Source organism: Amblyraja radiata, unplaced genomic scaffold, assembly GCF_010909765.2.
Source record: "Amblyraja radiata isolate CabotCenter1 unplaced genomic scaffold, sAmbRad1.1.pri scaffold_313_ctg1, whole genome shotgun sequence".
In the NCBI taxonomy this organism is placed as follows: Eukaryota; Metazoa; Chordata; class Chondrichthyes; order Rajiformes; family Rajidae; genus Amblyraja; species Amblyraja radiata.
In genome coordinates, this window is record NW_022630505.1 from 84,328 (window position 1) to 109,877 (window position 25,550).

At 47.3% G+C, this 25,550-nt stretch overlaps 1 protein-coding gene across 1 annotated transcript in view; it reads right to left on the reverse strand.

Moving 5' to 3' along the window:
* LOC116969863 overlaps nt 1–24,579 on the reverse strand; it is a 35,006-nt gene extending 10,427 nt beyond the window's left edge. The window contains exons 1-2 of the mRNA XM_033016627.1: nt 24,513–24,579; nt 22,527–22,619 (exon numbers count right to left, since the gene is read on the reverse strand). Of these exons, the coding sequence (XP_032872518.1) occupies nt 22,527–22,619; nt 24,513–24,564 (145 nt within the window). The 5' untranslated portion in view covers nt 24,565–24,579. The remainder of the gene's footprint in view (nt 1–22,526; nt 22,620–24,512) is intronic.
* Between the last annotated feature and the right edge of the window lie 971 nt (nt 24,580–25,550).

Sequence of the window (25,550 nt, forward strand, 5' to 3'; positions counted from 1 at the left end):
GCCGGCAGCAATCTGAGCTGACATTCTGGGGCAAGTGGAAGTTAATGGTCATATTAGATACAGAACAAAAAATAGGCACTTTGGTCCAATCTAACCAAAATACCCCATCAATCCACAGTTTGACCTTAATATCTCTAAACCACATTGTACAAATGTCTTTTGGGGAAATTATTTAATAGGAACCTGAGGGGTCACTTTTTCACACAAAGGTTGGTGGGTGTATGGAACAAGCTTCCAGAGGAGGTAGTTGAAGCAGGGACTTTCCCAACGTTTAATAAACAGTTAGACAGGTACATGGATAGGACAGATTTGGCGGGGTATATGCCAAACGCGGGCATGTGGGACGAGTGCTGCTGCGACATGTTGGCCGGTGTGGGCAACTTGGGCTGAAGGGCTCTATCGCTGTATCACTCTATAACTCTATGACATGTTACTGTACCCGCTTCACTTGCCACACCGGACGGCTTGTTCCAGAAACCCACCACTCTGCGTGAAGATGTTAACCCCCAGGTTCCTATTAAATGGTTCCCATCTCACCTTAAGCCTCCGCCCTTCAGATTATTTTACTTTGAGGAAAGAAATACCTGTGCATACACCCTATCTATTTCCCCGCATGATTTTATACATCTTTATAAGATCACCCTTCAATCACAATATTCAATGATACTTTATTTTCTCATGTACCGAGGTATATTTTGCACATAACCCTGTAAAAGCATACAGCAGACCGCAGCTTGGCCATACACAAGAGTCGCCACGTTAATGGAACAGTTCTATATGCAGCTCTCAACGGCGAACCAGCCTGCCACTGCACGCTACCACAACAACAACCTCTCCCTCCCCTCCCTCCCCCCACCGCTGGGTCCATTTCGTTCTCAGGGATCTCAGATGTGTCCCACTTTGTTCTCGCAATCCCCTCTGGGCGGCCCTTTGTTATCCGTGACCTCCCCTTGGTCCCCTGTTTTCGTTGGCCCTTTGTCGAGTCCCACCTTTGTCTTCTGCAACCTTCCCTTGCCCCTCCCCATATTTGTTCTCAGTGTCTCCCACCTCCTCCTTGCTGTGTCCCACATTTGTTCTCGGTGACCATTCCACCCAGTCGCTCCTCTCCTGTAGTCCTGGAATCTGGAACGTGCCAACAAGGGTAGTGAGTAAGGGGCGACCGTGGCTGACAAGGGAAGTCAGGGAGAGTTTAAAAATAAAAGAGGAGATGTTAAATGTAGTACAGATGAGCGGGAAGCAAGAGGATTGGGTAATGTTTAAAGAACAACAGAAGATAACCAAAAAGACAATACGGTGGGAAAAGATGAGGTACGAGGGTAAGCTAGCCAAGAATATAAAGGAGGATAGTAAAAGCTTCTTTAGGTATTTGAAGAGGAAAAAAATAGTTAAGACCAAAGTTGGACCCTTGAAGACTGAAAAAGGTAAATTTATGGGGAACAAGGAAATGACAGATGAGTTGAACAGGTACTTTGGATCTGTCTTCACTAAGGAGGACACAAACAATCTTCCTGATGTACTAGTGGCCAGAAGATCTGAGGTGACAGAGGAACTGAAGGAAATCCAAATTAGACAGGAAATGGTGTTGTGTAGACTGATGGGACTGAAGGCTGAGAAATCCCCAGGGCCTGATGGTCTGCATCCCATGGTACTTAAGGAAGTGGCTCTAGATATCGTGGATGCATTGGTGATCATTTTCCAATGTTCTATAGACTCAGGATCAGTTCCTGTGGATTTGAGGGTAGCTAATGCTATCCTACATTTTAAGAAGGTGGGAGAGAGAGAACAGGGAATTATAGACCAGTTAGCCTGACATCGGTGGTGGGGAAGATGCTGGAGTCAATTATAAAAGATGAAATAGCGGCAAATTTGGATAGCAGTAACAGGATCGGTCCGAGCCAGCTTGGATTTACGAAGGGGAAATCATGCTTCACTAATCTTCTGGATTATTTTGAGGATGTAACTAGTGAAATGGACAAGGGAGAGCCAGTGGATGTAGTGTACCTGGACTTTCAGAGAGCATTTGATAAGGTCTCACATAGGAGATTAATGGGCAAAATTAGGGCACATGGTATTGGATGCAGAGTGCTGACAAGGATAGAAAATTGGTTGGCAGACAGGGAACAAAGGGTATGGATTTACAGGTCCCTTTCAGAATGGCAGGCAGTGACTAATGGGGTACCGCAAGACTCAATGCTGGGACCGCACCTATTTACAATATAAATTAATTATTTAGATGAAGGGATTCAAAGTAACATTAGCAATTTTTCAGTTGGCAAAAAGCTGGGTGGTAATGTGAACTGTGAGGAAGATGCCATGGGAATGCAGGATGACTTGGACAGGTTGGGTTAGTGGGTAGATGCATGGCAGATGCAGTTTATTATGGATAAATGTGAGGTTATCCACTTTGGTAGCAAAAACAGGAAGGCAGATTATTATGAAAATGGGAGTTGGTAAAATGGGAAGGACAACAAAATGATATCTGTGGTCCTTGTTCATCATTCAATGAAAGTAAGCATGTAGGTACAGCATGCAGTAAAGAAAGCAAAAAGGAAAGAGGTCCTTCTGCAGTTGTTTCAGGCCCTAGTGTGACCACTACTGGAGTATTGTGTGCAGTTCGTTCCCCTAATTTGAGGAAGACATTCTTGATAGTGAGGGAGTGCAGCGTACGTTCACAAGGTTAATTCCCGGGTTGGCAGTACTGTCATATGCTGAGAGAATGGAGCGGCTGGGCTTGTACACTCCCCCTCCCCCACCTTGGTCAGTCTGACCACCTCTCTCTGTTCCTGCTCCCCAAATACACACCTCTGATCAGACGTGTGAAACCTACCATGAGGACAGTGAAGGTTTTGCCTGAGTGGGCTGTCTCTGTTTTACAGCAGCAGTTTCAGCAGACAGACTGGAGTCTGTTTGCTACTCAGTCCATCTTCAATTCACAAGTGGACATCAACTCATACACCTCAACAGTTATGGACTATATAAAATTCTGCACCGATAATGTCACTACCCACAAAGAGATAAAGACCTTCCCTAACCAGAAGCCGTGGATGAGCAGGGAGGTCAGACTCCTACTGAAGGCTCGCGATGCCGCTTTCAGATCTGGCGACGCTGAGGGATACAGCTCATCCAGGGCCAATCTGAAAATGGGAATTAGGAATGCCAAACTCAATCACAAACGGCGGATTGAGGAGCACTTCCATAACAACTCTGACCCCAGGCGCATGTGGCAAGGAATCAAATCCCTTGCCGATTACCAGAAAGTTAACACCCCTCCCCCAGACAACGCCACCCTTCCTGACGAGCTAAACCATTTCTATGCTCGCTTTGACCGGGACAACAAAACCCCAGCCATCAAAGTTGCTCCACCCCCGAATGAACAACCCCTCAGTCTCTCCACCTCTGCTGCACAAGATGCACTGAGCAAGGTGAATGAGCGCAAAGCTGCCGGCCCCGATGGCATCCATGGCCGGGTGCTTAGGGCATGTGCTGGACAACTATTCCCAGTCTTCACCGACATTTTCAATCTCTCACTGGCCCAGGGTGTTGTCCCCACTTGCCTCAAGACATCAACCATCGTGCCAGTGCCCAAACAGTCAGCCACAGGGAGTCTCAACGATTTCCGCCCAGTGGCACTCACCCCTGTCATTGCTAAGTGCTTTGAGCGGCTGATCTTGGCTCACCTCAAAGCCAGCCTCCCCCCCACACTGGACCTCCATCAGTTTGCCTACCGGGCCAACAGGTATACAGAGGACGCCATATCGGCGGCCCTACACTCTGCCCTGACCCACCTGGACAACAACAACTCCTACATCAGGTTGCTGTTCATTGATTTCAGCTCTGCCTTTAACACTGTCATCCCAGCCAGCTTGATCACCAAACTCAGCGGACTTGGCATCTCCACCTCCCTCTGCAATTGGACACTGGATTTCCTCACCAACAGACCACAGTCTGTTAGGGTCAACAACCTCACCTCCTCTACTATAACACTGAACACCGGCGTGCCACAGGGCTGTGTGCTCAGCCCTCTCCTCTACTCCCTCTTCACCCACGACTGCATCCCTAAGTACGGATCCAACGCCATCATTAAGTTTGCTGACGACACCACGGTGGTAGGACTGATCAGTGACAACGATGAGTCAGCCTACAGAGAGGAGGTCCAGCACCTGACAACCTGGTGTGCCAACAATAACCTCGTCCTCAACTCCAAGAAGACGAAGGAAATTATTGTTGACTTCAGGAAGAACAGAGGGGGCAGACATACCCCCATTCACATAAACGGGACTGAGGTGGAGCGCGTCTCCAGCTACAAATTCCTCGGGGTACACATCTCAGAGGATTTGTCCTGGTCCCTCAACACCTCCAAGCTGATCAAAAAGGCACAGCAGCGCCTTTACTTCCTGAGGAGGCTCAAGAAAGCCCACCTGTCCCCCCAGATCCTGACCAACTTCTACCGCTGTACCATCGAGAGCATCCTGACCACCTGCTTCACGGTATGGTACAGCAGCTGCACTGTTGCGGACAGGAAGGCACTTAAACGGGTGGTGAAAACCGCGCAGCACATCATCGGTGCCCCGCTCCCTGCCATGGATGCCCTCCACCGAAAACGGTGTCTGAGACAGGCTGGGAAGATCATTAAAGACCCCTCCCACCCCAACCATGGACTGTTTGCCCTCCTCCCATCAGGGAGGCTGTACAGGAGCCTCAGGTCTCGTACCAGTAGGATGAGGAACAGCTTCTACAATTATACCATCACATTGCTGAAATCGGAGTCCCGCCGATAGATTCCTCCGGTCCCTCCGTCCCCATTGTTTAATTATTCTGTATTTTTGATTATTCTGTATCTTCTTTTTTTTAAATTTCTATATGCACTACTACTATGGACTGATGCAAAACTGCATTTCGTTGTACCCATACTTAGTATTTGTGCAATGACATTAAAGTTGAATTGAATTGAATTGAATTGAATACACTCTGGAATTTAGAAAGATGAGAGGGAATCTTATTGAAAAAGTTAAGATTATTAAGGGTTTGGTCACGTTAGAGGCAGGAAACATGTCCCCGATGTTGGGAGAGTCCAGAACCAGGGGCCACAGTTTAAGAATAAGGGGTAAAGCATTTAGAACAGAGACGAGGAAACACTTTTTCACACAGAGAGTTGTGAATCTGTGGAATTCTCTGCCTCAGAGGGCGGTGGAGACCGGTTCTGTGGATTCTTTCCTGAGAGAGCTTGATGGGGCTGTTAAAGATAGCGGAGTCAGGGGATATGGGGAGAAGGCTCTGAACCCTTCAGCAAGATGGCGCCTGCCTGCGGCGACTTTTGCGGAGCTCCGGAAAATAAAAGGCTCAACTACAACTTCCAACAACTTACCTGGATCAGAAAAACGGCAGATATCGGTGCCGTTTCGGACAAGCTGCTTGAGATCCTCAAGGCTCTCGCAATTTCGCGAGCTCCCGCAGCTGCGGGAATCCAGGACTTTAAACTTTCCCACACTGGCTGTGGAACTCCCGACCCGACTGCGGATCACAGGTACTGTACCTTGAAACCCCGGGATGACCCCCAGAGCCGACGGGCTGGATCTCCCAGCAACAACGGAGCTGCAGTTGCCGACTTTGAGGGAACCCCTGTTCGTTACGGAGCTGGAGCTGCCGTCTGTGAGGGAATCCCCGTTCCAGCGCAGGTCCGCAGAAACAGCAAGTACAGTAAACACAGTACCTGGGAACAAAGGGGAAGCCTCCATTGTGTCCGGAAACGTGGCCGTCGGGCAGGACTTCAGGTCAGAATGAAGCGTAGGGGCCTCCGGCCCCCTCTCCCTACTATCCTACTGGCTAATGTACAGTCCCTTGAAAACAAAGTGGAGGACTTAAGGGCAAGACTGCTTTATCAAAGGGAGCTGAGGGAATGCTCTGTGTTCTGTTTCACAGAGACATGGCTCACCCCCAGCTCCCCAGACTCAGCGGTCCAGCCTGAAGGGTTCTCCATCCACCGCATGGACCGTACCCTGGCATCTGGGAAAGGGAGAGGAGGGGGCGTCTGCCTCATGGTCAACTCTGCGTGGTGTTCCGACGTGGCAGTCCTGTCCAACTCATGCTCTCCACACCTCGAACATCTGGCGGTGAAGTGCCGTCCCTTCTACCTCCCGAGAGAATTCACCTCCGTTATCCTGACCGCGGTCTACATCCCACCCCAGGCAGACGTCCGTCTGGCACTGGAGGAGCTGCAGGCCGTGGTCAACAAACACCAGACGTCTTACCCCGAGGCATTTACCACCATTGCTGGGGACTTCAATAAGGCGAACCTCAAGAAATCACTCCCCAACTTCCACCAACATGTCTCCTGCTGCACCAGAGGACCAAACACCCTCGACCACTGCTACACCACCATCAAGAATGCCTATCGTTCTATCCCTCGCCCTCACTTCGGTAAATCCGACCATACCGCGGTGCTGCTTCTTCCTGCCTACAAGCAGCAATTAAAGAGCGCACCCCCAGAAGTGAGGACAGCACAGAGCTGGTCGGGGGGGGGGGGCAGAAGAACAACTCCAGGACTGTTTGGAGTCTGTAGACTGGGCAATGTTCAAGGACTCGGCAACGGACTTGAACGAATACGCCACAGTCGTTACAGACTTCATAAAGAAATGTGTGGAGGACTGCATCCCTACAAAAACCTTCCGAGTGTTTCCCAATCAGAAACCTTGGATGAACTTTGAGATCCGCACTCTCCTGAAGTCCAGACACAGGGCATTCACCTCCGATGATACAGTGGCCTACATGAAGACCAGATACGACCTTGGTAAGGCCATCAGAAAGGCCAAAAGGGACTTCTGCTCCAAACTGGAGGACGAGACAGATGTTCGGCAGCTGTGGCAGGGTCTGAATGCAATCACCTCCTACAAGGCAAAACCAGGAGGCAGCTCGAATGCCGGTGTAACATCACTCCCTGACGAGCTCAATGCATTTTACGCACGCTTTGACAGGGAGAATACTGATGTGCCTTCCCGATCCCCCATTCGCTGCGATGGCATTTCAGTCTCAGTCACAGAGGCCGATGTCAGGAAATCCTTCAGAGGGGTGAACCCCCGAAAAGCACCTGGTCCTGATGGTATACCCGGCCGTGTTCTAAAAACCTGTGCGGACCAACTGGCGGGAGTTTTTACGGACATTTTCAATCTCTCACTTCTGAGGTCTGAGGTCCCCACCTGCTTTAAAAGGGCATCAATTATACCGGTGCCCAAGAAGAGTAAGGTGACATGCCTCAATGACTATCGACCAGTGGCACTAACGCCGGTGGTGATGAAGTGCTTTGAGAGGTTGATCATGGAGCAAATCAACTCCTACATCGACAAAAACCTGGACCCACTGCAGTTCGCGTACCGCCACAACAGATCAACGGTGGATGCGATCTCGCTGGCCCTCCACTCCGCACTGGACCACTTGGACAACAAAAACTCATATGTCAGGCTGTTATTCATTGATTACAGCTCGGCATTTAACACAATCATCCCCTCCAAACTGGTTACCAAACTCGCAGAACTGGGTCTCTGCGCATCCCTCTGCAACTGGATCCTCGACTTCCTCGTCCACAGACCACAGTCTGTTCGTATTGGTGGAAATGTGTCAGCCTCAATAACAATCAGCACGGGAGCACCTCAAGGCTGCGTGCTCAGCCCCCTGCTGTACTCACTCTATACCCATGACTGCGTAGCGAACCACAGTGCGAACTCCATCATCAAGTTCGCTGACGACACCACTATTGTGGGGCGTATCACTGATGGGGATGAGTCAGAGTACAGAAGAGAGATCGAGCAACTGTCCATATGGTGCCAGCGCAATAACCTGGCCCTCAACACCAGCAAAACCAAGGAACTGATTGTGGACTTTGGAAGGAGTAGGAGGGGGACCCACAGCCCCATTTATATCAACGGGTCGATGGTTGAAAGGGTCAAGAGCTTCAAATTCCTGGGCGTGCACATCTCTGAAAATCTGTCCTGGTCCGAGAACACTAATGCAATCATCAAAAAAGCACATCAGCGCCTCTACTTCCTGAGAAGATTACGGAGAGTCGGATTGTCAAGGAAGACTCTCTCTAACTTCTACAGGTGCACAGTCGAGAACATGCTGACCGGTTGCATCGTGGCTTGGTTCGGCAATTTGAGCGCCCTGGAAAGGAAAAGACTACAAAAAGTAGTAAACACTGCCCAGTCCATCATCGGCTCTGACCTTCCTTCCATCGAGGGGATCTATCGCAGTCGCTGCCTCAAAAAGGCTGGCAGTATCATGAAAGACCCACACCATCCTGGCCACACACTCATCTCCCTGCTACCTTCAGGTAGAAGGTACAGGAGCCTGAAGACTGCAACAACCAGGTTCAGGAATAGTTACTTCCCCTCAGCCATCAGGCTATTAAACCTGGCTCGGACAAAACTCTGATTATTACCAACCACTTTCTGTTATTTGCACTATCAGTTTATTTATTCATGTGTGTATATATTTATATCATGGTATATGGACACATTTATCTGTTTTGTAGTAAATGCCTACTATTTTCTGTGTGCTTAAGCAAAGCAAGAATTTCATTGTCCTATACAGGGACACATGACAATAAACTAACTTGAACTTGAACTTGAACTTGAAGGCAGGAACGGGGTACTGATTGTCGATGGTCAGCCATGATCACATTGAATGGCAGACTCGAAGGGCCGAATGGCCTACTCCTGCACCTATTGTCTATTGTCTATTCCCTCTTTGACATTTCAACTGAGCTGGGAGGACACATTTTGGACAGACCCAAGAGTACCACACTCCTGAAGAACAAAGATTAATGTCTCCTGCACAGCAAATAATAAAGTCCTAGCCGGTTCAACCTCTTTCTATAGTTCATGCCATCAGGAACTGGGCACATCCCCATCAATTTTCCTAGCACAACCTTCCTGGAGAACTGCTGTAGCTTTGGGAGCGGGAGCAACAGCAGCAGCAGCAGCAGCAGCAGCAGCAGCAGCAGCAGCAGCAGCAGCAGGAGGAGGAGGAGGAGGAGGAGGAGGAGGAGGAGGAGGAGGAGGAGATTAGCAAGAGATACGACTGATTGGCTCTAGCCCAAGTGGGAGGAGAGAAGTGAAAACAGTTTAAGTACAGGTCAAGGACAGGCAGACTTGACTCAGAACTGCTGTAGCTTTGGGAGCAACAACAGCAGCAGCAGGGGGAGATTAGCAAGAGATACGACTGATTGGCTCTAGCCCAAGTGGGAGGAGAGAAGTGAAAACAGTTTAAGTACAGGTCAAGGACAGGCAGACTTGACTCAGAACTGCTGTAGCTTTGGGAGCAACAACAGCAGCAGCAGCAGCAGCAGCAGCAGCAGCAGGAGGAGATTAGCAAGAGATACGACTGATTGGCTCTAGCCCAAGTGGGAGGAGAGAAGTGAAAACAGTTTAAGTACAGGTCAAGGACAGGCAGACTTGACTCAGAACTGCTGTAGCTTTGGGAGAAACAACAGCAGCAGGAGGAGTTCCGCAAGAGATACGACTGATTGGCTCTAGCCCAAGTGGGAGGAGAGAAGTGAAAACAGTTTAAGTACAGGTCAAGGACAGGCAGACTTGACTCAGAACTGCTGTAGCTTTGGAGGCAACAACAGCAGCAGCGGCAGGAGATTAGCAAGAGATACGACTGATTGGCTCTAGCCCAAGTGGGAGGAGAGAAGTGTGTCAGTGCTGGGAAAACAGTTGAAAACTGAGGAATTTGGTTTGTAAATTGGTAAATAAAGTAATAAAGAGGCAACCCTAAAACCTGCCACAACAATTGCACAGAGGAAAGCTGACCCCACACTGGCCAAGGTGGCTGCTGCCGCTCAGAGGCCTGCGGCCAAGAAGGCCAGTACCAACTCGGACAGCGAGTCCGATTCCTAAAGTATTGAAGAATCTTCACGCGATGAAGAGCCTCAGTTGAACACCCCCAGAGCCCAACTGCGAATGCAAAGGCCAAGTCTGCCTGCAAAGTCTGTGGCCAAAAAAGCCGACAGCAGCAGCAGAGGCTGCAGTAGCAGCTCAGATAGTTCAGGATATAAATCTGGTTCTTTAGCCAGTTCGGTATCTAGGGCTTCTGCTCGAGTTATAGCTGAGCTAGCTGCTCTCTCAATCGAAGCGGATGCCTTGAGAAGGAAAGATGAGATCGAGGAAGAACACGAAGAGATGACGTGGCAGCAAGAAGAGATGACGTGACAACAAGAGATGAAGTGACAGCAAGAAGAGATGATGAGACAGCAAGAAGAGATGAAGTGACAGCAAGAAGAGATGATGAGACAGCAAGAAGAGATGATGCGACAGCAAGAAGAGATGACGAGACAGCAAGAGATGACGTGACAGCAAGAAGAGATGACGTGACAGCATGAGATGACGGGACAGCAAGAGATGACGGGACAGCAGGAAGAGATGACGAGACAGCAAGAAGAGATGATGCGACAGCAAGAAGAGATGACGTGACAGCATGAGATGACGTGACAGCAAGAGATGACATGACAGCAGGAAGAGATGACGTGACAGCAAGAGATGACGTGACAGCAAGAAGAGATGACGTGACAGCAAGAGATGACATGACAGCAAGAGATGACGCGACAGCAAGAGATGACATGACAGCAAGAGATGACGTGACAGCAAGAGATGACATGACAGCAAGAAGAGATGATGCGACAGCAAGAGATGACGTGACAGCAAGAGATGACGTGAGCAAGAGATGACGTGAAAGCAAGAAGAGATGACGTGACAGCAAGAAGAGATGATGCGACAGCAAGAGATGACGTGACAGCAGGAAGAGATGACGTGACAGCAAGAGATGACGTGACAGCAAGAGATGACGCGACAGCAAGACATGACGTGACAGCAAGAGATGACGGGACAGCAAGAGATGACGTGACAGCAAGAGATGACGCGACAGCAAGAGATGACGTGACAGCAAGAGATGACGGGACAGCAAGAGATGACGTGACAGCAAGAGATGACGAGACAGCAAGAAGAGATGACGAGACAGCAAGAAGAGATGACGAGACAGCAAGAAGAGATGACGGGACAGCAAGAAGAGATGACGTGACAGCAAGAAGAGATGACGTGACAGCAAGAAGAGATGACGTGACAGCAAGAAGAGATGACGGGACAGCAATAGATGACGGGACAGCAAGTGATGACGGGACAGCAAGAGATGACGGGACAGCAAGAAGAGATGACGGGACAGCAAGAGATGACGGGACAGCAAGAAGAGATGACGGGACAGCAAGAGATGACGGGACAGCAAGAGATGACGTGACAGCAAGAGATGACGGGACAGCAAGAGATGATGGGACAGCAAGAGATGACGGGACAGCAAGAGATGACGTGACAGCAAGAGATGACGTGACAGCAAGAGATGACGGGACAGCAAGAAGAGATGACGAGACAGCAAGAAGAGATGACGAGACAGCAAGAAGAGATGACGGGACAGCAAGAGATGACGGGACAGCAAGAAGAGATGACGAGACAGCAAGGAATGACGGGACAGCAAGAAGAGATGACGAGACAGCAAGAAGAGATGACGAGACAGCAAGAAGAGATGACGTGACAGCAAGAAGAGATGACGAGACAGCAAGAAGAGATGACGTGACAGCAAGAAGAGATGACGTGACAGCAAGAAGAGATGACGGGACAGCAAGAGATGACGGGACAGCAAGAGATGACGGGACAGCAAGAAGAGATGACGAGACAGCAAGAAGAGATGACGGGACAGCAAGAGATGACGGGACAGCAAGAGATGACGTGACAGCAAGAGATGACGGGACAGCAAGAGATGACGGGACAGCAAGAGATGATGGGACAGCAAGAAATGATGGGACAGCAAGAGATGACGGGACAGCAAGAAGAGATGACGAGACAGCAAGAGATGATGGGACAGCAAGAGATGATGGGACAGCAAGAGATGACGTGACAGCAAGAGATGACGTGACAGCAAGAGATGACGGGACAGCAAGAAGAGATGACGAGACAGCAAGAAGAGATGACGAGACAGCAAGAAGAGATGACGGGACAGCAAGAGATGACGGGACAGCAAGAAGAGATGACGAGACAGCAAGGGATGACGGGACAGCAAGAAGAGATGACGAGACAGCAAGAAGAGATGACGGGACAGCAAGAAGAGATGACGAGACAGCAAGGGATGACGGGACAGCAAGAGATGACGAGACAGCAAGGGATGACGGGACAGCAAGAGATGACGGGACAGCAAGAAGAGATGACGGGACAGCAAGAGATGATGGGACAGCAAGAAGAGATGACGGGACAGCAAGAGATGACGTGACAGGAAGAGATGATGGGACAGCAAGAGATGACGGGACAGCAAGGGATGACGGGAGAGCAAGAGATGACGGGACAGCAAGAGATGACGGGACAGCAAGAGATGACGGGACAGCAAGAGATGACGGGACAGCAAGAAGAGATGACGGGACAGCAAGGGATGGCGGGACAGCAAGAAGAGATGACGAGACAGCAAGGGATGACGGGACAGCAAGAGATGACGAGACAGCAAGGGATGACGGGACAGCAAGAGATGACGGGACAGCAAGAAGAGATGACGGGACAGCAAGAGATGATGGGACAGCAAGAAGAGATGACGAGACAGCAAGGGATGACGGGACAGCAAGAGATGACGTGACAGGAAGAGATGACGGGACAGCAAGAGATGGCGGGACAGCAAGAAGAGATGACGAGACAGCAGGAGATGACGGGACAGCAAGAAGAGATGACGGGACAGCAAGGGATGATGGGACAGCAAGAGATGACGAGACAGCAAGGGATGACGGGACAGCAAGAAGAGATGACGGGCCACCAAGGGATGACGGGACAGCAAGAAGAGATGATGAGACAGCAAGAAGAGATGACGAGACAGCAAGAGATGACGGGACAGCAAGAGATGACGGGACAGCAAGAAGAGATGACGAGACAGCAAGAAGAGATGACGGGACAGCAAGAGATGACGGGACAGCAAGAAGAGATGACGAGACAGCAAGGGATGACGGGACAGCAAGAAGAGATGACGAGACAGCAAGAGATGACGGGACAGCAAGAAGAGATGACGAGACAGCAAGAAGAGATGACGGGACAGCAAGAGATGACGTGACAGGAAGAGATGACGGGACAGCAAGAGATGACGGGACAGCAAGGGATGACGGGACAGCAAGAGATGACAGGACAGCAAGGGATGACGGGACAGCAAGAGATGACGGGACAGCAAGAGATGACGGGACAGCAAGTGATGACGGGACAGCAAGAAGAGATGACGGGACAGCAAGGGATGACGGGACAGCAAGAAGAGATGACGAGACAGCAAGGGATGACGGGACAGCAAGAGATGACGAGACAGCAAGGGATGACGGGACAGCAAGAGATGACGGGACAGCAAGAAGAGATGACGGGACAGCAAGAGATGATGGGACAGCAAGAAGAGATGACGAGACAGCAAGGGATGACGGGACAGCAAGAGATGACGTGACAGGAAGAGATGACGGGACAGCAAGAGATGGCGGGACAGCAAGAAGAGATGACGAGACAGCAGGAGATGACGGGACAGCAAGAAGAGATGACGGGACAGCAAGGGATGATGGGACAGGAAGAGATGACGAGACAGCAAGGGATGACGGGACAGCAAGAAGAGATGACGGGACAGCAAGGGATGACGGGACAGCAAGAAGAGATGACGAGACAGCAAGAAGAGATGACGAGACAGCAAGAGATGACGGGACAGCAAGAGATGACGGGACAGCAAGAAGAGATGACGAGACAGCAAGAAGAGATGACGGGACAGCAAGAGATGACGGGACAGCAAGAAGAGATGACGAGACAGCAAGGGATGACGGGACAGCAAGAAGAGATGACGAGACAGCAAGAGATGACGGGACAGCAAGAAGAGATGACGAGACAGCAAGAAGAGATGACGGGACAGCAAGAGATGACGTGACAGGAAGAGATGACGGGACAGCAAGAGATGACGGGACAGCAAGAGATGACGGGACAGCAAGGGATGACGGGACAGCAAGAGATGACGGGACAGCAAGGGATGACGGGACAGCAAGAGATGACGGGACAGCAAGAGATGACGAGACAGCAAGGGATGACGGGACAGCAAGAGATGACGGGACAGCAAGAAGAGATGACGGGACAGCAAGAGATGACGGGACAGCAAGAGATGACGGGACAGCAAGAGATGACGTGACAGCAAGAGATAACGGGACAGCAAGAAGAGATGATGCGACAGCAAGAAGAGATGATGCGACAGTAAGAAGAGATGACGGGACAGCAAGAGATGACGGGACAGCAGGAAGAGATGACGGGACAGCAGGAAGAGATGACGTGACAGCAAGAGATTACGTGACAGCAAGAAGAGATGACGGGACAGCAAGAAGAGATGATGCGACAGAATGAGAAGCTGAGAAGACGAAAGGAACAATTACAAATAGACTGAGAGAAAAGTGGAGAGATGAAGTAGACAAAATAAGGGACGAAGGAACCAAGTAGCCAGGCTACCAGACCTGGTGAAATTCTTGGACACGGAAGTATGGAACATGTTAGAACCACACTGGACAAAGCACAAACCACTTGCAACTAACATAGGTTCTACCTTTACCAAAACTGAAGACATATCTGAACCTAAGAGAAGTAGTTTTGCTAATCCAACCAAACCTGTGGAAGCAACAGATGGAAGAAAAAGAAATGTGCCTACTAGCAAGCAAGTAGTATTTTGTTTGTTATGAAATGAAGTTGGTCACACCATAGGATGGTGTCGAAGCTTCCAGATGAAAGAATATGAAGATAGGATGGATTTCTTGAAAGAGAAGGGAATCGGTTTTGGATGTTTGAAAAGAGGACGTATGGTGAGAGACTGTAAGAGTCCTATGATTTGTTATGAATGCAGGAAACATCATCTTAAAGCACTTCGCACTGAAAAAGAGCTACCAGAGCACCGAGAAGAAGAATTGGAACAAACGGATGACGGTATCAGAGCCAATAGAAGAAGATGAACCGGAGCAAATAGAAAAGAAGGAGAAGCCAACTACTATCTACTGCTATCACCTCACCTCAAGTAGCTGCTCATATTGGGGCCGGGGTAGAAGCCTGTAATTTTTCTATCTTACCAGTACAGGTAAGGAACAACAAGATGAATACAGTGTTGCAAACATATGCTTTTCTGGATCACGGAAGTTCGACTACATTTTGTACAGAAAGCCTGACGAGAAGGCTGAATATCACAGAAGAGACTAAGGTTCGATTACGTATCATGACTAAAGATAAAGCGTGCATGAGTCATTACATTAAGAGTATGGAGATATCCAGTTTGGATGAAAATAATTTAATACCGATATCTGAAGTGTTTACGTAGGTATGTTGCAAAGCCTACCTGAAGTGTCGCTGAAAATCTGTCGCTGCGGGTGTGCGCGATTTTGGCGCCGTTTAGAGGGGGCGGGTTTAAAACGCGATTTTCTCTAGGCTGTTCAAATCGAAGATGTTCAGCCTAGTTAATTATTAACGAAAAATCGCTGAAAGACCCCGTCGCAAAAGCTATTATTAGTTTTAAAGGCCTTGAATAATAGTTATAGTAGTTTAAAAATCAATCTATAAACCCGCGACCACCAGCAACCGCAGGGTCTCATAAAGCAGACAACTGAAGTTAGGCTGTATATTTTTACATTAAAAAGGGCTTCTTAAGATCCCTTTATACAAAGTTTAATGTTGCGAGTAGCTCATTTTGGGCCCATTATATCCCGCAGTATTTTTCTGGGCATTTGGGGCACAAATCTACCGCAATGTGAACGTTCTAAACCAGCGCGTTCCACAGGGTCCCACTGGAAAGCTGATTTAAAATGGGCATTTATTTACAGCAATTGAACACTGAATTCCTTCCATTTGGCCTATAAATTAATGTAAATGAGATTTAAAAATCATGTTTTATTGTGAATTATTTGTGAATATTATTTGGACATTTAGGCTATTTAAAAATGTTAATCATTTATTAAGAAATGGATAGATGTTTAGATCTAGTAATTGAAGTCTGAAATTAGCTACAATTAGGTAAACTAATTATATGCTTTAATTTCAGGTCATCCAAGTAACATTATTTTATATTTGTTTCAGAATGCTTCAATCTATGATAACTGAAAATGTCATTCAGTTCTCTTAATTTTTAAGAAAGTTATGGGCTTTTGACTGTTCACGATCACAGCTTTTTTGTTATGTCCATAGAAAATCAATAGGGAACAAGATGCTCATTTCCGAGTATGAAAATGGCCATAACTTTTTAAATACTTGAGATATGAAAGTGAATTAGGTGTCAAATTAAACTTATTTTTATGCTTTATCTGATGGGATAAATTGCAGACTTGATTTTTAAAATCTCAAAATATTGTAACATTGCTAGACTTTACGCATGGAACTATGCCTGTTGGTCGTCAAAATATACCAAGACATGAAGGCTTAAAGCAATGGGCTTACCCGAAGGATGTCAAGATATCTGAAATAGTGTTGCTCTACTTATTGGAATGAATGTTTTGAAGGCTTTGGTCCCCGAACAGATTGTTAGGAGCCAAGGCGATGGACCGTATGCTACAAAAACCCGACTTGGATGGGTTATCTATGGCTCCTTGAAAAGGAACCACAAAATCGGAAATCAGAAGAACTGTCCTACCATTAGTTAATTAAATGTCTACTGATGAATTAGAAAAGTCGGTGATGATGCCATACACTCATGACTCTAATGAAAGTACTAGCAAGGAATCTGAAGAGATGTCGAATGAGGAGTTGAAGTTCATGGATGTTATGAACTACTCAGTGAAAACTGATGGACACTGTTGTGTGGACTTACCTTTCAAACAAGAAAGTGTTATGCCCCTGTCCCACTTAGGAAACCTGAACGGAAACCTCTGGAGACTTTGCGCCCCACGTAAGGTTTCCGTGCGGTTCCCGGGGTTTCCCGAATGTTTTTGTCAGTCTCCCTACCTGCTTCCACTACCTGCAACCTCCGTCAACCACCTGCAACCTCCGGGAACCGCACGGAAACCTTGGGTGGGGCGCAAAATCTCCAGAGGTTTCCGTTCAGGTTTCCTAAGTGGGACAGGGGCATTATTCTGCTGAATATTCATTGTATGGCAGAGCAACGTACCCAGACTTTGAAACGCAAGTGTGGCGAGAATAGTACATTTCATGAAGTAAGAATCTCTTTGAAAAATAATTTATACAAGGATGATTGCTTAAAATCTATGTCTACTGAGCAGGAAGCAATTCTACCAGTAGAACATCTGATCTCTTTGCAATAAGGGAGGATTCATACTTTCTAAGTGGAACAGCAACAATTGTGAAAGCATTCCACTAGATGACAGAGCCAAAGAAACCAGAGAGTTAGATTTGGACAAAGACTATCTGCCAATGGAAAGAGCATTGGGAGTTACTAATGTTGTACAACTGAAATATGTTAACACATAAGAAAATTCTGCGAATGAGGTTTCTAGAGAACCGTTTCTTAAGCGATAAGAGATGGATCGATGAACTAAAATCTCCTTGTAAGCCAGACAGAGAATGACCAAGGTTTGAGCTGGGATTTGAAATCTCTGCTAATGATCCAGACATTAAATCAAACCTAACGGTGAACTTTATTAGTGAAGATCCTGTTAATGTTTTGAAGGATTTTCACACTTCAACATTACTGTTACAACACATCCATGAGTTGTTCGGACATGGAGGAAAACGTTTCATGCTATCAAAGCTTTGGACTATAATGTTTTGAACGATATACTGGGTATCATGCCTGATTTTAAGGGTTTGTTGCACACAAAACGACTTTGAACTAAAACCACTGTTGTAATAACCAAGTTGTGCTTGCTTCTAGAAGGCGAAAGTCAAGATGGAAGAGTCGATGAAGAATTCTGATTGCGGATATATAATGCATGCTATTTTATCCTTGTTCGTTTAATGATTAGTATCCCCACCTCTCACGTGGTAGACCGGGGTTCAATTTCAGGACGAGGAGCCACCGGGGTTTAATTCCCTGACTTTTTGCCAAGTCTATATGTTAAGCCTTTATGGCCACTTTTTAATGCTTATTAGTAATTGCCTCATTATGTATTCGGAACAATTAGGGGCTGGTATGTAGTGGCCATTTGGCCGGTTTTGCATGTCATTGTGGATGGCATGTGCCTTTAAATTTTTTATACTGCCCGTTATATTGTGGGTGGGATTTATGACGTGTTTTGGGGTGTCTTTGGAGCTCAGATGCTTACGCAGAAGTTTCGTTTTTAGTGTATTTGGAGCGAGCAGGGAGAAGGTTAATCCTTCGATCATGCAGGATCATGCGAGTTTTAGAGGAGATCATGCCCGTGTTACGGAGACACGAGGAGTTTTCTAATGTTTAAAGTAATAATCTGGTTCGATGAAGATTGCAGTAACGTCAGAAGAAGTTTGGATGTATCTTACTGTTTTCTATCAACAATAAAGCATTTATTAATCAAAGGACTGGGTTGTTGAAGACTTATCTGAGAAGCAGCTCTGAATGTCCCTGTGTGATGAGCTCGCATGTGTTTCGAAGACACCCCCTTTAACCATGCTTATCCATTTAGCGGCTAGGGAGTTAATTTCTCGAAAGATATGAAAATCTGCCGCTACAGGAAAGAACGTAAATGGGTAAAAAGGTAAATTGGGAGAACAGGAATATATTTCTTGCTTCTGAGGGGTTCATTCACGAATTCGATAAGAGCGAGGAAGAAGCTGCCCTTGAAACTTGAGTTATGTTATCTCCAGATATCCAATATCAAATTTGGAAGCTTATTACTTTGATATAATCTGATAATTTTGTTTCAAGTATTCCCGATTTTGGCCTTTCAGTTACCTGCCAAAATTGGGAGCACTTGACTGTGCATTTACAGTGGCTTGCAAAAGTATTCATACCCCTTGAACTTTTCCACATTTCGTCACGTTACAACCACAAACGTAAATGTATTTTATTGGGATTTTATGGGATAGACCAACACAAAGTGGTGCATAATTGTGAAGTGGAAGGAAAATGATACATGGTTTTCAAATTTTTCTACAAATAAAAAACTGAAAAGTGTGGCGTGTAAAAGTATTCAGCCCCCCTGAAAATACTTTGTAGAACCACCTTTCGCTGCAATTACAGCTGCAAGTCTTTTGGGGTATGTCTCTACCAGCTTTGCACATCTAGAGACTGAAATTTTTGCCCATTCTTCTTTGCAAAATAGCTCAGTCAGATTGGATGGAGAGCGTCTGTGAACAGCAATTTTCAAGTCTTGCCAGAGATTCTCAATTGGATTTAGGTCTGGACTTTGACTGGGCCCTTCTAACACATGAATATGCTTTGATCTAAACCATTCCATTGTAGCTCTGACTGTATGTTTAGGGTCGTTGTCCTGCTGGAAGGTGAACCTCCGCCCCAGTCTCAAATCTTTTGCAGACTCTAACAGGTTTTCTTCCAAGATTGCCCTGTATTTGGCTCCATCCATCTTCCCATCAACTCTGACCAGCTTCCCAGTCCCTGCTGAAGAAAATCATCCCCACAGCGTGATGCTGCCACCACCATGTTTCACAGTGGGGATAGTATGTTCAGGGTGATGTGCAGTTTTAGTTTTCCGCCACACATAGCGTTTTGCATTTAGGCCAAAAACTTCAATTTTGGTCTCATCTGACCAGAGCACCTTCCTCCACATGTTTGCTGTGTCCCCCACATGGCTTGTGGCAAACTGCAAACGGGGCTTCTTATGGCTTTTTTCAACAATGGCTTTCTTCTTGCCACTCTGCCATAAAGGCCCGATTTGTGGAGTGCACGACTAATAGTTGTCCTGTGGACAGATTCTCCCACCTGAGCTGTGGATCTCTGCAGCTCCTCCAGAGTTAACATGGGCCTCTTGGCTGCTTCTCTGATCAATGATCTCCTTGCCCGGCCTGTCAGTTTAGGTGGACGGCCATGTCTTGGCAGGTTTGCAGTTGTGCCATACTCTTTCCATTTTCAGATGATGGATTGAACAGTGCTCCGTGAGATGTTCAAAGCTTGGGATATTTTTTTATAACCTAACCCTGCTTTAAACTTCTCCACAACTTTATCCCTGACCTGTCTGGTGTGTTCCGTGGGCTTCATGATGCTGTTTGTTCACTAATGTTCTCTAACAAACCTCTGAGGCCTTCACAGAACAGCTGTATTTATACTGAGATTAGATTACACACAAGTGGACTCTATTTACTAATTAGGTGACTTCTGAAAGCAATTGGTTGCACTGGATTTTATTTAGGGGTATCAGAGTAAAGGGGGCTGAATACTTTTGCACGCCACACTTTTCAGTTTTTTATTTGTAAAAAAATGTGAAAACCATGCATCATTTTCCTTCCACTTCACAATTAATGCTGCACGTTGTGTTGGTCTATCACAGAAAATCCCAATAAAATACATTTATGTTTGTGGTTGTAACGTGACAAAATGTGGAAAAGTTCAAGGGGTATGAATACTTTTGCAAGCCACTGTATACCCCCGGAACTGGATTATGACCAGTTTTTTGTGGAGGAATAGTCAACATGTTGGGCGGAAAAATCACATTTCAAATGTAATCCTGATAAGGGCAAGTGAACGCATGTTGAAGGGATAAATACACCAGGATATTCACCATGAATGACAATGGCCTGGCGACCACTAAGAAACACCCATACAAATCCATAGATCCCTAAAGTCAGCAGCACACACGAAGACAACATTTAGCATTCTTGTCATTAACTAGAGCATAGAATGCAAGTGCTGGGCAGCCTGGATACAAATTCATAGGGAGTTGAATAAGCCCCTATGGAGAAGGTGCAGAGGAAATTATTCAGGATATTGCTTGGAAATCAAGATTTAAATTATCAGCTGATGGCAAAAAATACTTTCGAATTGTATGGATAGTATGCAACAAACCTAGGACTGCTGGGAAATGGAATTAGTTTAGTTTAATTTATTGTTGTCACGTGTACCAAGCGACAGTGTAAAGCTTTTTTTTCTGAGGAAATCTGAGGAAAGACATTCTTGCCATAGAGGGAGTACAAAGAAGATTCACCGGACTGATTCCTGGGATATCAGGACTTTCATATGAAGAAAGACTGGGTAGACTCGGCTTGTACTCGCTAGAATTTAGAAGATTGAGGGGGGATCTTATAGAAACTTACAAAATTCTTAAGGGGTTGGACAGGCTAGATGCAGGAAGATTGTTCCCGATGTTGGGGAAGTCCAGAACAAGGGGTCACAGTTTAAGGATAAGGGGGAAATCTTTTCGGACCGAGATGAGGAAAACTTTTTTCACACAGAGAGTGGTGAATCTCTGGGATTCTCTGCCGCAGAAGGCAGTTGAGGCTAGTTCATTGGCTATATTTAAGAGGGAGTTAGATGTGGCCCTTGTGGCTAAAGGGATCAGGGGGTATGGAGAGAAGGCAGGTAAGGGATACTGAGTTGGATGATCAGCCATGATCATATTGAATGGCGGTGCAGACTCGAAGGGCCGAATGGCCTACTTCTGTACCTACTGTCTATGTTTCTATATTTTTGCCGCGTACTGACCAGAGAAAATGCTATACATTGCAATCAAGTCAGCCACTAGGTTCTGAACAAGAAAATGGGAATGGGATTCAGTGTATGCTAAATTCCAGTAAAGTGTGATTAAAGATAGTCCGATGGTCCTCAATTTGGCGGATGGAACCACTAGATATCTAGTGAGAGGATGGTTCGGTTGCCTGATAACAGCTTGGAAGAAACTGTCCCTGAATCTGGAGGTACGCGTTTCCACACCCTTGTCTGGTGGGAGATGGGAGAAGAGGGGATGATCAGTGTGAGACTCATCATTGATTGTGAGGGTGGCATTGCCAAGGCAACGGGAAGTGTAGATTGAGTCAATGGTATGGATGTTGGTTTATCTGATCGTCTAGTTGCATTCACAATTTGCTGCAACTTATTGAGGACTTGAATGGAGCTCTCACAAAACCATAGAGGGACACAAAGTGCTGGAGTAACTCAGCGGGACAGGCACCATCTTTGGAGGGATGGGTTGGGTGACGTTTTGGGTCGAGACCATTCTTCTCGATCCGAAACATCACCCATTCCTTCTCTTCCGAGATGCTGCCTGTCCCGCTGAGCTACTCCAGCACTTTGTCTATCTTCAGTTTAAACCAGAATCTGCAGTTCCTTATTACAAAACCATGCTGTGATGCACCTTGATAAAATGCTTACCAGGACGCATCTGCAGATATTGGTGAGAGTGTAGAGGGACTGGCAGCTGGCAGACCCATTGTGGGTCAAATACCCATTTCTGCGCAGTATGACCCTTGATTCTGGACATTGATATTCTGACAAATTTTGTCATAACACAAACCAAAATGCAGCGTTTTCTCACACAGTTCCTGCATCCCTCCACATGTGACTGTCCACTTCTTTTGTTAACCTCAGTATTTGCACCAACTCCACGCCCATTGTCAGGACAACATTTATATTTCACAGAATGCTCTACAAACCTTTCTGTTTACTTGATGTATGTGTCACTGCATCTCCTCCCCAATCGCCACCTTCAGCCATGATGATGACAAGCGTTTCAAACTTCTGTGGTTCTGGAATGAACAATATTAAGGTATCCGTAAAGCAACAGTTGAATGCGAAGGAAACCGCTACCTGGTGAACCAACACACACAATATCTGATCCAATCAACCCGTCCTCCCAAGGTCATCAACTATCTGATCTCAAACAATGTCCGATAAACCATCTGAAAGTCCAAATTCAACGCATTAACTAATTCCCGCTTTTCTATTCTAAACGTTATCTCCTCAGAGAACTGGAAGATGATTGCATCCTTTTGCCTGAATACCGCCGAAAGTGGTTGTTTAATTATTCTACCATTACTCAGGGAGCTTTTTAAACTCTTCATTGTCTGTCTGCTTTACGTGATGTTCGACAGATCCAGGTTTTAGTCTGGATCGGGAAGTTACTGTGAGGAAGTGGCAAAATAATGTAATTATCGGATGTCTTCAGAAGTGGAAAAATGAAGTGAGTTCTGCATCTACTTTGGATAAATCATTAACTGACGGAGTATATGATCATAATTGAATCGAGACTCCGAAAACACTTTCAAATGTTCCAACTTTGCTACAAACATCATATTCTTTAGTATCCATGTAAACCTCTCTCCTTTCCCAGCCACAGTGCCGTGTCCTTAATCCAGAATAAAGGTGCGGGGATCCATACTGTTGTAACAGACAACAGCAACAACACGCATGTCACCAGTGCAAGCACAATTATAACCCCCACGCTATTGATTCCTGGGAGAAGGAAGGAAAAAGTGAGGAGGAGCCCGAGGGCGGGGGGATGGGAGGAGACAGCTCGAGGGTTAAGGAAGGGGAGGAGACAGCAAGGGCTAGCAAAATTGGAAGTAGGGGATGGAGTCCTTACAGGAGGCAGGGTGGGAAGACGTGTAGTCCAGATAGCCATGTGAGTCAGTGGGTTTGTAGTGTATGTCGGTCAGAAATCTATCCCCTGCGATGGAGATGGTGAGGTCAAGGAATGGTAGGGAAGTGTCGGAAATGCACCATGTCCCAATTCCTCCGCCTACGCCGCATCTGCTCCCAGGATGAGACGTTCCACACCAGGGCATCGGAAATGTCCTCGCTCTTCAGTGAACCGGGATTCCCCTCCTCCACCATAGATGAGGCTCGCACCAGGGTCTCGTCCATACCCCGCAACACTGCTCTCTCTCCCCATCCCCGCACTCGCAACAAGGGCAGAGTCCCCCTAGTCCTCACCTTTCACCCCACCAGCCGGCAAATACAACAAATAATCCTCCGCCATTTTCGTCACCTCCAACGTGACCCCACCACTCGCCACATCTTCCCATCTCCCCCAATGTCTGCCTTCCGCAAAGACCGCTCCCTCCACAACTCCCTTGTCAATTCTTCCCTTCCCTCCCGTACCACCCCCTCCCCGGGCACTTTCCGTTGCAACCGCAAGAAATGCAACACCTGTCCCTTCACCTCCCCCCTCGACTCCATTCAAGGGCCCAAGCAGTCGTTCCAGGTGTGACAAAGGTTCACATGTATCTCCTCCAACCTCATCTATTGCATCCGCTGCTCTAGATGCCAGCTGATTTACATCGGGGAGACTAAGCTGAGGTTGGGCGATCGTTTCGCCGAACACCTTCGCTCGGTCCGCAATAACCTACCCGAACTCCCGGTGGCTCAGCACTTCAACTCCCCCTCCCATTCCCAATCCGACCTCTCTGTCCTGGGTCTCCTCCATTGCCACAGTGAGCAACACCGGAAATTGGAGGAACAGCACCTCATATTCCGCCTGGGTAGTTTGTGTCCGGGGGGGGGTATGAACATTGAATTCTCCCAATTTTGCTAGCCCTTGCTGTCTCCTCCCCTTCCTTAACCCTCGGGCTCCTCCTCCTCCCTTTTTCCTTTCTTCTCCCCCTATCAGTCTGAAGAAGGGTTTAGGCCCGAAACGTTACCTATTTCCTTCGCTCCATAGATGCTGCTGCACGCGCTGAGTTTCTCCAGCATTTTTGTCTCCCACCAAAGATCTTAGCTGTCCAGAACAAAGTGGATTCTAACCCGCACATTCCTCACATCAGGGAGCGGTCTCGCTGCTGAAACCAAGACCAACCGGTTGGACAATCTACTATTAATAAAGTTGTTTTATTTCCTGTTAACCCTTTCTGCTGATAGGGATACAGTAACATGGATATGATTTGAATATAACCTGGAGGAATTGTGTCTGCGGCATTCCTGGAAAAGTCTCCGCCGTCCTCCTGCAGGCTGTTACCCACTATGGTTATTTATTAGTTATTAAATAAAGACTGGTGACAGAACTCTCCTCTCCAGAGCTCAGTTCACATGTCTCCACCCCCGTGAGGGATTATTTCAATATGGATACAATTTAAGCGAACAGGAATATTTTTGATGTTCTCTTCAACGTGAGTCTATGGCACTTCCCTTCTCTCACCCTGTTCACGTCTGATACCAGCTAAAGCCACACCCAAGAACTGTTCTGGTGAATCGGAGAACACGTTTGTCTTTGTGGGTTGTTTTAGTTTCGCTCGGGTGATCTCGGGCTGGTTTCTCGGGTGCGGAATGGAGACGGACAATCGCCCAGTGTAGCGTGTTTATCCGGCAATGAGCTGAAGAGTTCGCTCTCCACTCATCGTCCAGGAACTGTTGGAACCGGATCAAAAACCCGCTCAGCTGGGATTACAGTGGACGTGAATTAGCATGGGTTCCAGTGAGTACAGGTGGCACGGTACCCAGATTACTGCTCAATAATGTGTGTGTGGGAGCGGCCAACACCCGGACTTGGCTGACTGCTGGATACTGGGGGCAACAGCGGGCAAAACGACTGCGACAGAAGTTGCATTGGATGCCGCAGACGTAATTCCTGTAGGTGATGTTAAAATCCGGATCACTTCCTGCATTGCCAGCAGCAGGAAGGGTTAACTAGAATTGACTCGGGCCCGAGGTGAAGGTGGATTGCCGCAGTCCCGGTTGCACCC